This window comes from Mya arenaria, chromosome 9 (genome assembly GCF_026914265.1).
Source record: "Mya arenaria isolate MELC-2E11 chromosome 9, ASM2691426v1".
NCBI lineage: Eukaryota > Metazoa > Mollusca > Bivalvia > Myida > Myidae > Mya > Mya arenaria.
This window is the reverse complement of record NC_069130.1, coordinates 25379595-25400785: the sequence shown is the minus strand read 5'-3', so window position 1 is coordinate 25400785 and position 21191 is coordinate 25379595. Positions and strand designations below refer to the sequence as shown.

Below are 21191 nucleotides of genomic sequence, written 5' to 3'. Positions count from 1 at the left end.
CTACGAAAGCTCTTAGGGTGGCGTACGAACTTCGTACACTTAAAAAATGGCCGCCATAACAACATAAATATTTTAAAGTAGCGATCTTTCATTTATTATGGCGTATTTTAACAAAACCAACTGCCAACTTTACGATAAAAGGCGATTCTGCGGCATCTACTACCGGTTAGTAAATTAATATTTCGTTACGATGCCGTTTTAACTAAATTTTCAGGGGACGCAACCTCGCGCAATCTGTCAAAATGTTTTGAAAAACAAAATGTATTTATTTCGATGCATTTCTGTAGTTTAATTGTGAAAACAACAATGCTATTTTAGACTGAAGTACTATTCAACCATCAAACTCAGGGTATGTGATTTTTACTGTGTTTAAAGTAAAACAAACAAGGTAAAAACAGGCTGCTAGTGTTACACTGATCTGCGGTTTGTTTTCCAAATACCTGTGCACAGTGTGAATGAATATTTAAAAGACAATAAAGAGTTGCTTCTTTACATAATGTTAACCACATTCAAGTATTAAATGTTTAAATTAAGACATTTTATCCTGGACCGTTTAAGCAAGCCTATCCATCATATTAAAAAAGCTTCGATCGATGAAATTCCTCAAGACCACAGTGATCTTCCCACCATCCAAATGTTAATACAGAAAAAGAGTGGTTGTTGTTGTGTATCATTAGTTTATGCACGTTGAATTAAGAGAAGAAACATGTGCTATTTTTGCATAGAACTTAACATAATTTGACATTGTTTTGAAAACATTGATAGTTTCCAATGTCAATATTGGAGATTTAAGCCTGTAAATTGAATGGTTGTTTCCAATTTACCTCGAGAACAAAGAGTAATGCAGTTTTTTTTGCTACTCAATAATGGCAGACGCCGAATTGGTCAACGTTATGTTTTCTTGTGAGTAGATTTCGTGTCTTTGATTGTTTTACAGCAGTCATTTGCTTGCTTTTCAATTGGGGCTGTTTTAAAGTTAAAAGTCAAGTTAGTGTATACTAGTATATGAATCATTTAGTAAACATAACTGTGGTTAAGATAAAGTGGGTATTGTGTAATGGGGTAGATAAGTTATTTAGCGCATGCACTATGAAATTACTCTGCGTTCCTAGTAACCCGTGTTACCAAAGTGTGTAGCCGATAATCATAAGGCGCATGCGCAATGTACTTACCTTACATCTCTAGTAACTCGAGTAATTAGAGTTAGTGTCTTGATACTCACCAAGCAAACGCACTACGGACTTACCCTTTGTCTGCAGTAACCCGACAATCCTGAGTCAGTATTCCGATAATTATCAAGGGAGCGCTCAATGGAATTACTTTACGTCTCAAGTAACCCTAGTCACCCGAACTCGTATTATACTTGCAAACGGACATAGCTATTTGCAATGAAATAGTTATTGATATAGAATACCTTATGAAGATTTAATGTGTTTTAATAATGCAACAGTCAATTGTAACCATGCCCGATTAAGGTCCCGGGAATAGCGGGGACTTTGACTTTCGGTCCAGCCAAGCCCGGGTAAAATCCCCGCCCTGCTGGGACGAACTGTTGGTAAAATCCTCGCCAAATTCCCCCGCACATCAGGGACCTTAGGTAAGGCCCATTCCCCGCTATTTCTGGCGCGAAGACAAAATCAGCGCATTCACCCGGCATTGCGGAGAAACCTGGAAGGTAAAAACACGGCCAATTTCCCCGGCTATCCCCGGTATACCTCCGACCTGGGGGGGGGGATTACAGTTGACTGGTGCATAACTTCCAAATTCTTTCTTTAAAAGGATTGTCCTTTGTGCATCATTTACTTAAATATTTTTGACAATTACCTTGCTCATGTTTTCATAGCAACCGGGATTTAGTCCAAACTAATTTCGTCTTCACTGTATGGATTGGCAATAGACACTTGACATATAGAAAATGAATGTCGAGCTAGCATATCAGACAACTTTAGACATTCAGACAACGGATGGTTTGATGGATCGCCCAGTAACATTGACATTCAAATAATGGATGTTGGACTGACTGTCATAACGACATTGAAAGTTAGGCTGGCTCAACAAACTTACGTTTAGCATTCCAAAATTTAATGCCTAACTGGCACGACCAACGTGTGTCAATATCACTATGAAGTATATGTACTATCTTTAACATGTTTATATTAATTAAAAAACATTTTCATAAGGTCAGTCATACCGTCAATATTGTACCGGCTGTCCACGTACTTTAACAATATACTTGGTATATACAATTATAAGAAACTTGTTAACAATTTATTCCTTATTGCTTTACAACTAAAATATCAAATAAAAGTTAAAAACATAATGGTTCAAACCCACATTATGAAACCAAACTTTCAAGGGAAGTGGCAGGGCTTCCGGGTTTCACCGTCTTCCAGTTTGTCTTAAGGCAAGTTAAACGTTGTGAAGATACAGCTGTACTGCTTAACATAGACTTCCACAGCCTAGTGCCCATCTGCCACTGGGTGTTCTGCTAATGCTACTGCTGCTGCTGCTGCTGCTGCTGCTGCTGCTGCTACTACTACTACCACAACCACTACCACTACCACAACGACTACTACCACTACCACCCCACCACTACCACCACAACCACCACCACCACTTTCGCTGCACAAGTAGCAAATTGACGAACCATTTAACAATACTGCCATCACGTTGAGCTAAATAAAATTTCAAACAATGATAATGAATAAAATTTGCAATTATCGACGGAGGTCATAAAGTGGTCATTTGGCAGAAACTCACAAATACTGATAACTAGGTGTCATCAACTTGTATGACCAGGTCAGGATCAGGCTTATTTGTTGACCTTCATTTCGGAGGACGCTTTATTGATATTAAAGAGTTTTAACATTCAGGCGAGATAGTGATGTCATAAGGCCAACTATACCGTTTTTATAGTCAGTTGAGAAAAAATCATACATATATATAAAGTGTAAGTGTGTGTTTTAATATGTAATTTAAAATCTTTAAAGTTTTATACAGAACAAAACGTTTACACCATTCCCCAATGATGACAATATCGCTCTGAAATAAAGCTTAATAAAAAATATAAAAAACATGCTTACCCTACCTGTTTTGGAAAGGGATGTAACCCTAACCAAACCATTTTGTTTGGCCTCGGGAGTTATCTGACAGGCGCCAATGATACGGGAATGACTAGGCTAATTTGTTTATCTTCATTTCGGATGACGCTTTATGTAATATATTCAGTACGAGTTTTTTCTTGCGAAACGGTTTTTTACGACGGTAAGAGGACACTTTTGAAGAAACCACGAGTAACGGTATCTGACTTATATGACGATAAGTGTATTGCATATATTAGTGAGGAATTATATGCATTAATAAATACATAAATACAGATTTATAAATAGAAAATAATAACTTTTTTCCGTAAGATAAACATTAGATTATTATCATGGCCTTTCTAAATACAATGTATCGGCTAGTGGGATTACTCGAAATTCTCGTGCACGGTCCGCTTACAACCGTAAGAAGACACTGTTTCAATAGCTCTGTTGGGGGTATAGTCGTATAATGATATGACTTGTAATCGTGCAACAGTTTTCACATTCATGCGAAATGGTATTTACATAACACTGTAGATAGAAGTGTCTGCATAAACAATGCTCGGTAGTTAAGGGCCGGCAGCGATGCACAAGTGGGTGGGGAAGGTCAAAAACTCAATCGTTTAAAAAAATATATGTTTGATTTAACTTTGAGGAACGATCTTTTTTGGGAGTGAAACATTTATTCTTGTCGACATGTTTTGGGTTAGTTAGGAGTTAAACAAATTTTACAAAAAAAGACTTTTACAAATTTTGGATCAATAAGCATTCACATTATTACGGAAAGGTCAGTCGACATTAGTACTTGGTTTTTATGTCAGACTGCCTATTCAACAATGTCTTCAGAGATCTCGAAGAAAGTTATTCAGAAAAATAATGAAATTTCGTGGATGAAATTCATTTGGGGGTTACTGAATGCATATATCTATTTTTAAAAAAACTGCAATCAACACAAAGGCACAAGACATTGTTGATTGGGCAGTTCCGATAAATTTGACTAACAAACATATTCGTTTTGTATTAACACATTTCCGGGAAAACGTAAATGCTTTTTGATTGGAAATCTGATAAAATATTCTTTCGTAAAATATGCTCAACTCCTAATTACAGCTTTTCATGTAACGGAAATATGAGTCATGCTTGTTAAATATTGTACCTCAAAACTTAATAGAAGTTGATTTTTTTAAATATTTAAAATTTTGGTCCCTCAATCTACTTTTGCATCGCTGCCGACCTTTAACTCAGACACTATATACACGCTTACGTGACATTAAACTTGTTATCGTATTACAGAGCTAGAACCCCGTGAATACGCACGATTCAGCAATCAATGTTTTAGTATAGATCAAAAGAACAGGCCGAAATGTACTGAAGTGAAACATAAACTCATTACGATCAAGGACAAAATGCTATATATAGGAAAGTTAATGAGTAGCTCTATCTAACATTAAATGTAGGGGATATTGTGTATGGACTATGGAATACAAATCGATAATTTGATGTTAGAGGATTTAAAGCTGTAGATAGCGAAGCAGAATAATAAACCAACATGTACAAACTTTATCAGACAGTTAACACAGAATATATATCTCCGATCAAAGGAACAATAAAAGGTAAGTTTAATATAGTTCGATGTTGACGATTTCGTTGTACATGTATATCAGTCACACTATATATTTTGTGTACCTGTGTAGCAGAATAAACGATGTTTTCTAGTTTCTGTCTGTTCTATTTTAAGCCAATACTGCATGAACGAACTTAATGCAGCGAGCCTTGTTTTCGTGATCAGCGGCAATCGATTTCCATATAAGTTATTTTCTCTATGCATATGTAAGAGGTCATTTTGGCGATCTATAAAAAAATGAGCGAGCGCAGCTCGGCCGCTTGTTAACCCACTAGCTACTCGCTTAGTGTAGTAACGTGGTAATTTGGCGAATAATACCGAATATGTGAACAAATCTTGAATATATTTTTTTAAATATACACTTTGTACTGTATATTATACTATACAGTACAAAGTGCATATTTAAAAAAAAAATATATATATATATTTTTTCTTACATATTCGGTTTTATAATTTTTAGTAAGGAATTATAAGATTTTTTTTGATTTTTTAAAAAAATGATTGAGTTTGAAAATCCGGTGCAAGTGGTATATGTGTATAGTACAGAACTTTACTGGGATGATTTCGTTAAGTTTTTTATTGATAATGATCAACAAAAGATTGCACATTTTGTTTCTATTTTTTTTTTCTTTGGTTGTTAATTATAAAAAAGCATATGAAAAGAAGAAACGTCAATGAGAGTTTTATTTTAACATGTGACAGCCATATATTAATTGTGCACTATATAGGTGTTGATACCACTGGATAGCTTGTTACACATCTATTTCCAATTCTGGCTCATGACGTAAGCTTCAACTGCCTATAGATAACGGCAACCTTAACTGGCAATCATAGTTACTTCACGCATGCGCAGAGGGCATCTATGAAAATAGACGACTTTACCAAATCAAGTAGATCGACAAAATGCTCCTCACGGAAAGAAATGTTTGTTTTTACCATCAAACCTGCTCGACGTGATATGGAGCTTCAGTAAATAGGGTAAATTCTCGATTGATATTGCCCACAAATATTTGCGAAAACCAAGTAAATATGGATGTATACCAATAGTAAATTAAATTTAAGTTTCAATAGTTAATCATTAACTATTATGTTTTGTATGTGACAGCAGCATAATTTAATCTTGATATGTTAATGAAGCTGTGTGGTTTTTAAATTAATGTTTTTGTCACTTAACCAATTTGCATACTGTAGCCTTAATGACACAATTACATTCCTCTAGATATGTTGGCCTATAATAAAAGGATACTGTAGCCTTAATGACATAATCATATGGTCCTGGATATTTTTGCGTTAATGACATAATAATATGATCCTAGATATTTTAGCTTTAATGACCTAATAACATGGTCCTGGATATTTTAGCTTTAATGACATAATCATATGGTCCTTTTATTTTATCTTTAATGACATAATCGCATGGTCCTGATAATTTTAACTTTAATGACATAATCGCATGGTCCTGGATATTTTAGCTTTAATGACATAAGCACATGGTCCTGGATATTTTAGCTTTAATGACATAATCGCATGGTCCTGGATATTTTAGCTTTAATGCATAATCACATGGTCCTGGATATTTTAGCTTTAATGACATAGTCCTGGATATTTTAGCTTTAATGACAAAATAGCTTTAATGACATAATCACATGGTCCTGGATAATTTAGCTTTAATGACATAATCACATTGTCCTGGATATTTTACCTTTAATGACATAATCACATGGTCCTTGTTATTGTATCTTTAATGACATAATCACATGGTCCTGGAGATTTTAGCTTTAATGACATAATCATATGGTCCTGGAGATTTTAGCTTTAATGACATAATCACATGGTCATGGATATTTAAGCTTTAATGACCTAATCACATGGTCCTGGATATTTTAGCTTTAATGACATAATCACATGGTCCTGGATATTTTAGCTTTCATGACACAGTCACATTGTCCTGGAGATTTTAACTTTAATGACATAATCATATGGTCCTGGATATTTTAGCTTTCATGGAATAATCACATGGATCTGCATAGTTTGGTCTTAATGACACAATCACGTGGATCTGGATAGTTTGGTCTAAATGACATAATCACATGGATCTGGATAGTTTGGTCTTAATGACACATTCACATGGCTCTGGATAGTTTGGTCTTAATGACACATTCACATGACTCTGGATATTCTGACCTTAATGACACATCCACATGGCTCTGGAAATTCTAGACTTAATGAAAAAATCACATGGCTCTGGATATTCTGGCCTTAATGGCATAATCACATGGCTCTGTATATTTTTGCCTTAATGGCATAATCACATGTTTCTGGATACGTAAGCTTTAATGACACAATCATATAGCGCTTTGTTTAGAATTTTACTCGAGTTGTGTGCTTTATCGTTACTAAATCAATCATTTTGCTCTTATTTAAGGTTCTATCCCGAGCTGGGTACGTGGTAGCCTGTTCAGGAATGGTCCGGGGATGTACGAAGTCGGTGAACACAAGTATAACCATCTGTTTGACCCGCTAGCTATGCTTCAGAGATTCCATATAGGTAAACTGACCCGATTGTTACTCTTAACTTACCTTTCTCTTCGACCCGCTAGCAATGCTACAGAGGTTCCAGATAAAACCGACCCGATTGCTACTCTTAACTAACCTTTTCTTCGACCCGCTAGTCATGCTACAGTGGTTCCGCATATGTAAATTTACCCTACTGTTACTTTATTTTTACAATAATGGTCGATACGCTAAATACTCTGCACAGGTTCCACATTTGTAAACTTACTTTATGTTAGTGTAAGCTGACCCTACCGTTTTGGGCGTTACTGAAAACTGACCCCACTGCTTCTATAAACTGACCCTATTGTCACTGTTAAAACTGACCCTACTGCTATAGTAAACTGACCCTTCTGGGGACTGTAAACTGACCCTACTGTCACTGTTAAACTGACCCTACTGTCACTGTTAAATCTGACCCGACTGCTATTTTAAACTGACCTTACTGCTCTAGTTAACTGACCCTTCTTGGAACGGTAAACTGATCCTATTGTCACTGTTAACTGACAAAGTTGCTTCTGTAAACTGACCCTTCGAGGTACCAAATTCTTAATATCAACCTTAGGCTTTTTTTTGCTATCCCTGAGCAAATGTTGCGATTACTCTACGTTGCAAAAGCATTAATCTTGTGTTCAGGTTCCGTCCTCTTTTATATAGCAAATACAACCAGCTTATTTATTCTGCTTGCAATGCTGCAGAAGCCGTTTGAAACACTCATACACATACATTAATAATTTGTGGAAAATGACAAGTGAAAAAGCAAGAGGGAGAGGGGTAGTTTTGGTTATCATTGGGCAGCGTTTTTTTTCATATGATTGGAAACGCCTTCTTTCTTTGATATCATAGTTCATCAAAGCTAATGTATTTGCAACAACAGTTGTTTCTTCATTATTCATTGCATTGTTTCTTAAAAGATGACAACTTATATATCCATTTGGTTGCGTGATCGCTTATGATAAAGGGCCGGCAGCGATGCAAAAGTGGGTGGGGAAGGTAAAAACTAAAACGTTTAAAAAATACATGTTTTATTTAGCTTTGCGGAAGGATCGTTTTTGGGAGTGAAACATTTATTTTTGGCGACATGTTTTGGGTAATTTATGAATAAATTTTACAAAAAGAATTTTAACATATTTTGGATCAAAAAGCTTTCACATGATTACGGAAAGGTATGTCGACATTAGTACTTCGTTTTTTTGTCAAAATGCCCCCAGACTACCTATTCAACAATGTCTTGAGAGATCTTGATGATATCTTATCAAATAAGAAAGTTATTCATAAAAATAATGAAATTTCGTGGATGAAATTCATTTCCGGGGTACAAAAATGCATATATCTTTTTTTTAAATAGTGCAATCAACACAAAGCCACAAGACATTGTTGATTGCGCAGTTCCGATAAATTTGACTCACATATTCTTTTTGTTTTAAGACCTTTCCGGGAAAACGTAAATGCTTTTTGATTGGAAATCTGATAAAATATTCTTTCGTTAAAAATGCTCAACTCCTAATTACGGTTTTTCAAGTTGCATCGGATATATGAGTCATGTTTGTTAAACATTGAACCTCAAAACTTAATAGAAGGTGATTTTTTAAACATTTAAATTTTGGTCGCTCAATCGACTTTTGCATCGCTGCCGACCCTTAAGATAACATCGGCCGAAATTGTTTGACAAATAGTAAATCTCTGATCGATCATCAAAACGAGCACACAATTTTTGTTTTGGTATTATTTGTGTAATATTCCCAATTGAAAGAGTTGTGTGACTTTATAAGACAATTATCATGAACCATTAAAACGCGAATTTATTTGAACACCCCAACAAACACACACACACACTCCCTCGGTAAAACTGTTCCAAGGAGGAAATTCCATATTTAATTGTTATACTTTAAGTTTGTCTTTGCTTTTAGTGTCAATGTTAACAGGGTATTCGCTCATGTATTAGCTTCTGGGTTCATATTCATAAATGAGTCGCGGCTAAAAACTGCAAACTTTAATTTCATTGTAATCTGCTTTTTAAATAGCAATAATGATAAAAAAAGATACTGCATATGTTTAAGATTAATATTTAAATATCATGCAAAAAGTTAAAGATCTTTTGTTTTCAAACTTGACCATATTAAAGGTTCTTTGTAACATTTAAAAAAATCGCCCTACTGATTTTTAGAATAAAACTCAGGCTCAAGACGTAAGTGAATATAGTTACCATGGTGCCCATCAGTATAACAAACAGTCTCCAGTCTGAGTTCAAAACTGCATATCTTTACTTCATTGTTTCGTTATTCCTAGTTAACCTCTGTTGAAGAAATTGGCTGATTTTTACAACTATTTCAAATTGTGCAATTAGATTGTATTCCCATTTTTAATGGAATGGAATAAATGTTATGCTTTGTAAATTAATAAAAGTCCTTTCCTGTGTCAGAGTCAAGACTTGGCCTTTGGACTGGTTATAATCACGGAAGTGGAGGTTATTCATGTAGGTTCCGTGTCATTTGTAAATTGTGTTTCGTTCTCGGTAATACAGAAGATGGTGAAGTGACCTACCAATGTCGTTATCTACAGAGTGACGCTTACAAGGCGAACATAGCCGCCAACAGAATTGTCGTGGCTGGTCTTGGAACGTCAGCCGTGCCGGATCCATGCAAAATGTCTTTCAAAGGTTAGAAATGGCATTGATTTGTAATAAAATATGTTCCAGATAAAAAAAGATTATACTTATGTATTTACGCAAATACTATAGCGCACGCATAGAAAAACGCACACTATTTTTATTGACGTTCAATCATGGTACATGGGATGTACTTATATATCACTGAAGAAGAATGCCTTATGTTAACATTTTGTGAGCTCATGCGTTTGATTTTCAAAAGTTTCAACTTTAAATATTTCAAATTTGTTAAGCAAGCTATTGCCGTTCATTATTCGACTAAGATATTTTTGTTAAGGGATTGCATGTAAATTTATTGTACAGTGGTACATGCATGTTTCCTAAAAACTATGAAATCCCTAAACTTACCCTTGTCGTTTATCTGTTCACTAGTAATATGTTTTATTTTCTTTCAATCATTATATTCATATGCGTTAGGCATATTAATGCATTACAAACAACCTAGAGTATGACCCTTTACCGTTAAATATCTCTTGGAATAAGTTAATTTATGGAATGTGTTCTTTTTTTCAGATTCATGAGTTACTTTGTCGATTCCGCCCCTTTGTCTGACAATAACCTCATTAGTTTCTTTCCTTGTGGTGACAATCTGTATGCAAACGGCGAAAGCGCTTGTGTCCACAGAATTGATCCAAACACTCTTGATGTCATTAAAAGGGTATATACGAGTATGTTTTCCATGTCATTACATGTTGTATAAAGTCAAAAGTTATTTTCTGATGTGTTTTAATGGCAAACCCATTTGCAGGAAATTGTCATTTTTTTATATCGTGTAAAACTTTTCAAGCTAAACCGTTACAGAGTCTAATAAATCAATTGTCATAAAAGATAAATGTAAAATCCTTGTTTGTTGTAAATCATTCATTACGACGTCAGTAATTTTGGAAAACAACCGTGTTAACATCTTAATAACACTATAGTTGATTCTTAATAATAAAAAAGGTTATGATTGACACAGTTTTATTGTTTATCTAAAATCTCAGTCTACCATAAAATATGAATCGGAAAATTGACAGGCGTATATGTTTTTTCCAGGTCGAGTTAATCGACTATATGCCAATGAACACAATGGCTGCACATCCTCATATAGGCCCTGACGGTACACTGTACAGTATCGGTGTGTCCTTTCAAAAAAGTGGCGTCAAGACTTGCATAACGAAAACTCCACCCATACAAGGTAATGTTACATACTTACGTTATGCTTTATAGAACTATTCAGTTGATTCGATTCAATTCCATGTTTTAAAGTACAGTCATAACACGCTACTTTAATTTCGCTGGGACATCGGGAAACACTTCGAAATAATAAACATTCGATATAACCGAAATTCTAAAATTGTCAAACTTAAACCAACACATTCGATTTTGTTTCGAAGTATTAACCAGAACATCGAATAGTCCACATAGCGAATTTCGCGCGTACTTCAATGGCCAATGGCATCATCTCTAAGGGTCAATCCCAATATCTAAAATGATTGCCATAATCTGATTTGGTGACACAAAGTTAAAAACCCGAAAGACAAGCAATTGAAGAAAGGCCGGTTTATCCTCTTTCTAAACATATTTATTTTACAACGATTGTGAAACAAGTTATTACAACATTATATTAATCACTCTCGTTGGCACGATTTTACGCGAGAGTGTGGTCTTGTGTTGTGGGGGAAACCGGAGAACCCGGAGAAAACCCACTTGTCCGGCTTGGTGACCACAAACCAAACTCACATGCGCCCAAGCCGGGAATCGAACCCGGGTCGCCTAGGTGAGAAGCGAGTGCGCTAACCACTGCGCTAACCGGACAACCGGTTTATCCTCGTACACAAAGGGGGAACCCGGTATACAAACGGGTCAAACATCTGTAGAAAAACTGATTCAACCGTCATATAAAGGGGCATTACCCGTTTACAAATAAGAAAAACATAAAACCAGCGGGGAAACACCTGGTAGACAAAATTTAAAGAGCCCCTGGATAACGAAACCCCGTAGATCAACGGAATAAATCCGTACACAAAGACAATTGGTAAACCCCATTAGAGAAACGGGCAGAACCCCGTGGAAAAACGGGCGCATCCACGTTGCCTTAAAATTGGGAAAATCTGTAGAAGAAGACACTCGGGCAATCAAACACAGTATACAAGACAAAGAAGAAAAAACGTATAAATAAAAAAGTAAGAGTGAAACCGACTTGTAACATTTGTAATAAGTATTCGCATGTAGAGCAAGTGATGAATACAACAATCCAATAAGATGAAATAAAATGTTTTCTGGCCCCAATACCACAAAAATACTCAAGTCAAATCTCAATCTCAGTCTCAACTCTTTTTATCAAATTACAGCATCATATGATTCCAAATTGTAAATGTTTTACCCTTTTTAAAATGACATTCTCTCGTTCATTATGTTGATAAAATAAGTTGGTCAATGTTTTATAGAAAAATTAAGAGCACAAATTGTACTTGAGTCCAATTAAAGATTTTTGAGTTTTACTCAGACAAGTACATTTTTTTGCTGTAGAAATATCTATTTTTTATAATATTGAGCAATCATGTTAATCAACATAATGCATGTGAGAATGTGCTTTTAAAAATATTAAAACATTAATAAGTTTTTAAAAATGTCATACTGTAATGTGGAAAAATGAGATTGAGATTGCGATTTGACTTAAGTATTTTCGTGATTTTGGGGCCTGGGCTTAAATGTTTGTTGATTAGAAACAAAACGTGTGAAATACCATTTTACGAACATACATTTTAGATCAGGAGTCGGACTTTGTCAAGGGAGAATCAGTTGCATGCATCAAATCCCCAAGGCTACTTGATTACAGCTATGTACACAGTTTTGCGATGACAGAAAATTTCTACGTCTATGTTGAGCAACCCGTTCTTATAGATCTCATCAAGGTTCTATCCTCTACATTACGACAGCAACCTTTGGACAAGGTCATCAGATGGTCCCCAGATATAAAAGTATGTCTATACGTTATTGTGATACTTTCTAAAAGGCTCATTTTATTTACATATTTTGAAAAATTTCAATCGTTTGTATTTTTGCATATTTACAAATACAGAAATTAATGAGCAAATTGAAATAGGCCACATGAAGGGGTTTCCTTACCGCGGCTTGTATCTTGATAGCAAAACCGGTAAAAAAAATGGATAATTTTCTTTTGAAGAACATTTGTGTATAATCAATCATTTAACTTACCTCACTGAACATACACATAAAATTGCATTAACCTTCGTTGCATTCGAAAAAACCAATATACGAAATTCACAATCCAGAATTTTGCTGATTACCTTATATACGATCCGCCAACCCGAATGTCTTTGTTCCCAAGCAGCGATTAAGAAACAAAATATTACGATATCATATTAATCACCCTCGTTGGAAAATGTTACATAAAATTGTGGTCTTCTGGTGTGAGGTAAACCAGCGTAATCGGAGAAAACCCATCCACTCCCAATTGCAAGGCCGGATATTCGAACCTGGGACGCCGGATATTCGAACCTGGGACGCCGGATATTCGAACCTGGGACGCCGGACAATAGGTTTCCATAGACATGACTGAGTTAATTTGCTTGTTTGAAAAGTAGGTGAACGTAACAACTTCGAGAATGTACTAGCCCCATGCAAGTTCAATGAGTTGAAATACTGTCATTAGTGCTCGGGTGCTGTAACTGCAGCTATTGATATAAGAAAATACCATTTTGTTGTTCCCCGCTCTCCAAAAAAACAACAAACAAACCCTAGCGTCGGCGTCGGCCTCGGCCTCGGCGTCGGCGTCACACATTGGTTAAGGTTTTGCATGTAAGCACCTTTAGGTCATTATCTCAGCAAATACAACATCTTCGCGTTAAATACTTTAGATATGTATTCCAAACTATCCAACCCCCTTAAATAATGAAGTTAGATAACACAAAATTGAAAATAACGCAAATTATAGGCCTTTATTCTTTCACTTAGAAATTCTGGTTAAGGTTACACACCACCATTGTTATTCCCTTTATAATTCAATGTAAAATTATAATTTTCAGACAACATTTAAAGGCATTTCGAGCGAATGCAGGCGATGATAACCACATATATTCTTAAAGTACAAGCTTTAAATTACCTTTTAAGCCAATAAAAAAGGGGAGTCAAGTTATTCCTAAGAAAAATCACTTTACTTGAAAAACAAACTCTAAAAATTGCACTGTCCGCCATGACAGATCTTCCAAAATGACCTTTCAACTATAGGGCATCGGTTTATGCTTTAATCTCTACTCTAAATGATAAATCAAGCAAGAATAGATACTTAAGGTATAAAAGTTTCAGGAATAATGATAGTTTTGATTTACAGTGTAATGAGCATGTGAAAACATGTCTATCAATCATAAGAACATTTTTTTTATTGAGAATTTTCCACACAACGGAAGTTCATATGACGTAATGGTGACGTCATTCCTATAAGGTATAAAGAATAGTCGAGCGCGCTGGGGTTTTTTTTGTTGATTCTTTAAAATTGAACAGTGTTAAAATCATTGCTAAGGGGCGTTGAACGACTAAATTGATTCCCAGCGAAGTGTATTGTTGCAGGTTAGGTTTAACTACTATATGGGAATAACTACGCGTAGTTAAATGTAAATAATTCTGACATTGTAAACTTTCCATATTTATCGGAGGTTGTTTTCGAAAGAAAACAGCTGAGCTGCTCTGATTGTAACCGTTGCTGTCAGTAAACATTCTTAATTTAGTGGAGACGGTACAAATATTCGGATGTTTATTATGCTTCCAAGAGATCTCGTTTTCAGATTTTATTATTGATATAATTGCTTCTTTAAGAGGCATTCTGCAGGTCATTTGTACAGTATATGTCTGGATTTAGGAGTTCATAGAAACCCATCGCTGCATTATCGAATCAACGACTTCAGAAATGAGAGTTTGTGAAACATAGTGTGTATGAGTGAAAGTACACGTGGCTAAAAGTACATGCATAACATGCCGTTAAATTTAAAAAGTTATTTGCAAAATGTATTTTGCATGTTAAATGATACTCCTTGTGTTTTGTGCATACCATTTTAAACTTATACGTAAATATACGTAGTGCACAAAAAAGGTCCACGCGTTCACATACCCGTAACGCGTAAGGTAAGAGCTATATTTGTTTACAGGCTCGGTTTCGGGTCATACATAAGGCCACGGGAGAAGAGTTATCTGCCAGCTGGAAGCCTGGCGAGAGGAAAACACTCGTCTTTGAGGCAGATGCCTTTATGGTGTACCATCACATAAACGCATATGAGGTAAACGGTGAAATTGAGTTTCTAAAGTTCACTTGTTTATAGATATTTAACTGTAAAACGTCGTATAATAACAGTTTTTTTTCTGAAGGTCAACATTTGATGGTAGTTGATGGCATGATGTTTGTTTTTTAAATATACCTTGTCTACATATGTGGCAACGCCGAAAGTAAATTCGAACACGATTAATTTAATATTATGTTTAAGTTTGCTTAAAATAATAAACATTGAATTTTTGGCAAATTGGGTTTAAGTACTAAACAATAACCGATTTAACTTCTCGATGGGTTTTCTCTATGTTTTCACTTACTGTAAAAAGTGTGTAGTAGTTTTTGTTTATTTGAGTTTATGTTTCCACTGACTGTATCAAGGCAGTCTAAAACAATGCTATTGAAGCAAGATTAATTGATCTTTTCGTATTTCTTGTTTATTTGCTTTTGTTTTTGATAGCGTGTAATATGTTTACAATTCAAAAAAAGTCGAAGTACTTTATTGATTACTTTAAGTATTTTTTCATAGTCTGTGATGTTTTGTGACTTTTTGTGTCTCATGCTAAGTGTATGCTCTGCCTTAACAGGGTAATACATGCTTACCTGCTTACGTGTTTACATTATTGACTACTGGACTTGTCACAGTTGTTTTCATTTTATCATTCAACACTCTAATTTGATACTTAATTGTCATACTGTATTTCTCTCTTCAGATCATCTAGTGATGGATCTTGTAGCATATTCGAATGGAGAGCTTTTAGAAAATGTATATTTGAAAAACTACACCTCCGAGCAATGTGAAAACATAGCTCGGGCCATGAAACCTCCGCAAGCTCGACGTTACGTCTTGCCATTAAATGTTTCAGCAGAAGTGAGTAAAGATTGATTACGAACCTACCTGGTCATATAGCAGAAACGTCTTTTAAGAAGTATTTAAAAGGGGCCTTGACTAAAGTATTGTTTGGCATCTGCAGTCTGTGTTTCTTGTTTGCAGTTGATCCATGTGCCGTTATATAGGATCTAGGCTTCTGGGCATGTCCCTGCAGTTGCCGCTTTAAATAAATATCATGACTAAATCTATGACTACTGGGCTTGTCCCTGAAGTTTACATTTTATATACATATTATTAATTCCATGGCTAGTGGGCATGTCCCTGAAGTTTACATTTTATATAAATATTATTAATTCCATGGCTAGTGGGCATGTCCCTGAAGTTTACATTTTATATAAATATTATTAATTCCATGGCTAGTGGGCATGTCCCTGAAGTTTACATTTTATATAGATATTATTAATTCCCTGGCCACTGGGCTTGTCCCTGAAGTTTACATTTTATATAGATATTATTAATTCCATGGCCACTGGGCTTGTCCCTGAAGTTTACATTTTATATAGATATTATTAATTCCCTGGCTAGTGGGCATGTCCCTGAAGTTTACATTTTATATAAATATTATTAATTCCATGGCTAGTGGGCATGTCCCTGAAGTTTACATTTTATATAGATATTATTAATTCCATGGCCACTGGGCTTGTCCCTGAAGTTTACATTTTATATAAATATTATTAATTCCATGGCTAGTGGGCATGTCCCTGAAGTTTACATTTTATATAGATATTATTAATTCCCTGGCCACTGGGCTTGTCCCTGAAGTTTACATTTTATATAGATATTATTAATTCCCTGGCCACTGGGCTTGTCCCTGAAGTTTACATTTTATATAGATATTATTAATTCCCTGGCCACTGGGCTTGTCCCTGAAGTTTACATTTTATATAAATATTATTAATTCCATGGCTAGTGAGCATGTCCCTGAAGTTTACATTTTATATAGATATTATTAATTCCCTGGCCACTGGGCTTGTCCCTGAAGTTTACATTTTATATAGATATTATTAATTCCATGGCTACTGGGCATGTCCCTGAAATTTACATTTTATATAGATATTATTAATTCCCTGGCTAGTGGGCATGTCCCTGAAGTTTACATTTTATATAGATATTATTAATTCCCTGGCCACTGGGCTTGTCCCTGAAGTTTACATTTTATATAGATATTATTAATTCCCTGGCCACTGGGCTTGTCCCTGAAGTTTACATTTTATATAGATATTATTAATTCCCTGGCCACTGGGCTTGTCCCTGAAGTTTACATTTTATATAAATATTATTAATTCCCTGGCCACTGGGCTTGTCCCTGAAGTTTACATTTTATATAAATATTATTAATTCCCTGGCCACTGGGCTTGTCCCTGAAGTTTACATTTTATATAAATATTATTAATTCCATGGCCACTGGGCATGTCCCTGAAGTTTACATTTTATATAAATATTATTAATTCCCTGGCCACTGGGCTTGTCCCTGAAGTTTACATTTTATATAAATATTATTAATTCCCTGGCCACTGGGCTTGTCCCTGAAGTTTACATTTTATATAAATATTATTAATTCCCTGGCCACTGGGCTTGTCCCTGAAGTTTACATTTTATATAAATATTATTAATTCCCTGGCCACTGGGCTTGTCCCTGAAGTTTACATTTTATATAAATATTATTAATTCCATGGCCACTGGGCATGTCCCTGAAGTTTACATTTTATATAAATATTATTAATTCCCTGGCCACTGGGCTTGTCCCTGAAGTTTACATTTTATATAGATATTATTAATTCCCTGGCCACTGGGCTTGTCCCTGAAGTTTACATTTTATATAGATATTATTAATTCCATGGCTACTGGGCATGTCCCTGAAGTTTACATTTTATATAAATATTATTAATTCCCTGGCCACTGGGCATGTCCCTGAAGTTTACATTTTATATAAATATTATTAATTCCATGGCCACTGGGCATGTCCCTGAAGTTTACATTTTATATAGATATTATTAATTCCATGGCCACTGGGCTTGTCCCTGAAGTTTACATTTTATATAAATATTATTAATTCCATGGCCACTGGGCATGTCCCTGAAGTTTACATTTTATATAGATATTATTAATTCCATGGCCACTGGGCTTGTCCCTGAAGTTTACATTTTATATAAATATTATTAATTCCATGGCCACTGGGCATGTCCCTGAAGTTTACATTTTATATAAATATTATTAATTCCCTGGCCACTGGGCTTGTCCTTGTAGTTTTCTTTCTTCTTTCATACAAGACTGAGAGTTAATCTTTGAATGCTGGGCTTGTCCCTTTAGTTAACATTTATTAATTTAATATCAATTCTGTTTCTGGTGTTAACGACAGAAAAAAGATCTTTGGTATTCAGTTTATGCACATATTACCTTTTTTCTCCGAAAATTTACGGTAAAGCATATGCATGGTTTACACAACCAAAACGCAGTTTTGATGAGCTTAAATTGTCTATTTGTTTTAAATAGCTGATTATCAGTTATTATTATTCGTGATTTGTTTGAAAACTTTTTTTAGAATATAAAGGAAGATAATATAGTGAAGCTACCAAAGTCAAACGCTAGTGCCAAAGTTGTAGCCAAATACCTTGTCCATTGTGAGCACGAGGCCATTTGTGACGAAGGTACGCATAAGTGGACAGGTTCACAACTATATTTGAAAAAGAAATTATTTACTATCACTGAAAATGAACAATTCTAACGTTATCAAGCTCACTTCTTTATTCCAACGCCCATGTTGTTTTACTAATTGTTTTTCTTGCTCTTAAAAGATCAGTATTTAGAAAGTGTACTTTAAATCGTGGAGTTTACATGACCTTTGGTAACGAATGATTGTCCTATGACCCAGGACAATAGCGCGTTAACAGCTTTCCACGAAACAATTCAACTGAATCTTTATTTCATATTCATACATTTGAAAGAGCTACACATAACAAATTTCTGAAGATAAAATTACATAGATGGCATCTGGTTTTGTTTTAATGTATCAAATTCAATTTCAGGATTTGAAATGCCACAAATCAACTATGCGAAATATAATAGTAAGCCATACCACTATGCATATGGCTTAGGTGTCAACAATAAGGAGAAGAACCTGTTTTCGGTACGTACATAATGAGAAATATTTGAATAAGTTTTCGAATTGGCTGTTTTGTTGCTTTAAGCCCAAGTTAAACTTCATCTTTTTCGATCATTAAAGTGACACGCTTTTTCAAAATCAATACAAACACATGTATAACAAATATAAATTTTGAGTGATAAATCTTGAACAACTCAATTATGCATTCATGGAAAATATCAATTACTGATAACAAGATTGTAACAGTGTATTTAATAGCTGAAAACCAACACAAATTAAATGATTGGTAAATGCTTTAAGATTGACACTGATCTTCTGTAGTCTCTTAAGGTAGAACTATCGTATTTTCTGCACAATTCTTTCAAATAAAACTCGGAATCCGCCATAAGAACCATTGTTTTCTATGGAAAGCCTGAGTTCACTTTACCGGAGATCATAGTTTTGCCTATATATTTCGAGAGAGAGAGAGGGAGGGATAGAGAGAGACCTCAACCACAGTGTATCCTTCTTAGATTTATAAATAATTGCAAATACTAGATCACATCTAAAGAAAAGTAATATCAACAGATAAAACAAAATGATACTTTTTCAGCTGGTAAAAGCGGATGTCCAGGAAAGAACACATCTTAAGTGGGAGAAAGACGGCTGTTATCCTTCAGAGCCAGTGTTTGTGGGAAACCCAGACAGAACCACAGAGGATGATGGTAGGCATTTTTATTCCCATAAATTGCCCGAAGCTATAAAGCCAAAACAGTTATTCCTTGGATGGTTTGTTTACTCTGTGTTTCGCATGTTTATTTCGATATATAAGTCTGCATTCATCGTTAAGTTCTATAGAAGAGATGCATCGGGACATTGCTCTTTGAAGGAGCTAAGGAACGATTTATGATTGGCAGTTCTGATAGTATGAAACTACTTGGTATATTTGTTGCTCGAATGAGACTAACATTGTAAGGTTATGTTCTGATTTTCACAGGTGTAATCATTTCTGCAATTAACACTGTGGAGTTTGACAAAGGTCGTCACGCATTTCTGCTGATTTTGGATGCCCGAACAATGTCGGAAATCGCACGTGCAGAATTCCCAGATGTTGAACGCTTTCCACGTGATTTGCATGGCTTATTCAGGGCAGATGGTTCTTAAACGTTGGCATTATATGCTCGGGATTGCATGTAATAGATAATATGTGTATATATATGTTTTTGGACCAATAACTGTCTAGTGCGTTAAACAATGGTTTTTTCAACGCTCGTGCTTTGATCATATGTTAATCGTGCGTTCGTTGTAGAAATATCAATTGTATGTATACAGGTGTATACGACTAGGGTATAAAACACGCAAATATAATATCAAATTGTTAAGTATTATGTAATTCACTACATAGGAACCAAATTAATCGGCAGTCAAAGTATGTGAAGACATTTAAGGAATATTTTATCAATTTGAAAAAAGGTTGCAGAATATTAACGCTGATATAAGTCATACATTAACAGTGGAAACAGTGCTTTAAAGTCGCGGCAAAAGACAAAACAAGCGTGACTTTGAAAAATGGAAATATTACTCTAAAAGGTTTAACAGCTGGATGAAAGCCATTTATTTGAAGTGATGAAGTTTAAACTCTTTAGCTTATTTGGTATTCTATGTTATAGTTTTAAACTATAATCTAATAACTAAATCTATTGTAATTCGGTATATAGGGTATTTATATTGATTACACTATAAGATGTACTGAAGGTTTTTATAGGAAAAAATTGTGAATAAAAAATTTAAAATTATACTAGTTTTATCTTGTTTTAATAAGAAATTTACGCTACATCAAACAAATGACAGGCTGGTTTATGAATCGATCTAATGTCTTCTGATTAGTAAACTGCTGTATTTTTAATCATGAATTGCCTGTATACAATGAATGATCAACTATGAATAACTGATCCGCCGCCTGATTTGGCTTTGTCAAAACATTACTTAGGAAACAGGTTAGGTAAAAGAACGAAGGCGGGCTCTG

General features: G+C 34.9%; 1 protein-coding gene across 3 annotated transcripts; it reads left to right on the top strand.

Annotated features, from left to right (window-relative positions):
- The first annotated feature begins 220 nt into the window (after positions 1-220).
- Positions 221-20943, top strand: LOC128203189 (retinal Mueller cells isomerohydrolase-like). Of its 3 annotated transcripts, none has more exons than XM_052904492.1 (12): positions 221-349; positions 7133-7255; positions 9785-9919; positions 10442-10586; positions 10964-11105; positions 12680-12891; positions 15076-15211; positions 15905-16062; positions 18626-18731; positions 19110-19210; positions 19779-19890; positions 20163-20943. In XM_052904492.1, the coding sequence occupies exons 3-12, from the start codon at positions 9900-9902 to the stop codon at positions 20327-20329; spliced, it is 1299 nt and encodes a 432-aa protein (XP_052760452.1). In that variant the 5' UTR covers positions 221-349; positions 7133-7255; positions 9785-9899; the 3' UTR covers positions 20330-20943. The 3 variants fall into 3 exon arrangements, with proteins under 3 accessions (XP_052760452.1, XP_052760451.1, XP_052760454.1); XM_052904491.1 differs by lacking the exon at positions 221-349 and adding an exon at positions 4439-4696; XM_052904494.1 differs by lacking the exons at positions 221-349; positions 7133-7255; positions 9785-9919 and having other exon boundaries at positions 10466-10596.
- The last annotated feature ends 248 nt before the right edge of the window (positions 20944-21191 follow it).

Coding starts and splice junctions, on each gene's coding strand:
- LOC128203189 (XM_052904492.1), top strand. CDS start 9,900: ATGCAAAATGTCTTTCAAAG. Junction 15,212..15,904: donor AAACGCATATGAGGTAAACG/GTGAAATTGAGT, acceptor TTCTCTCTTCAG/ATCATCTAGTGATGGATCTT. Junction 19,891..20,162: donor CAGAACCACAGAGGATGATG/GTAGGCATTTTT, acceptor TGATTTTCACAG/GTGTAATCATTTCTGCAATT.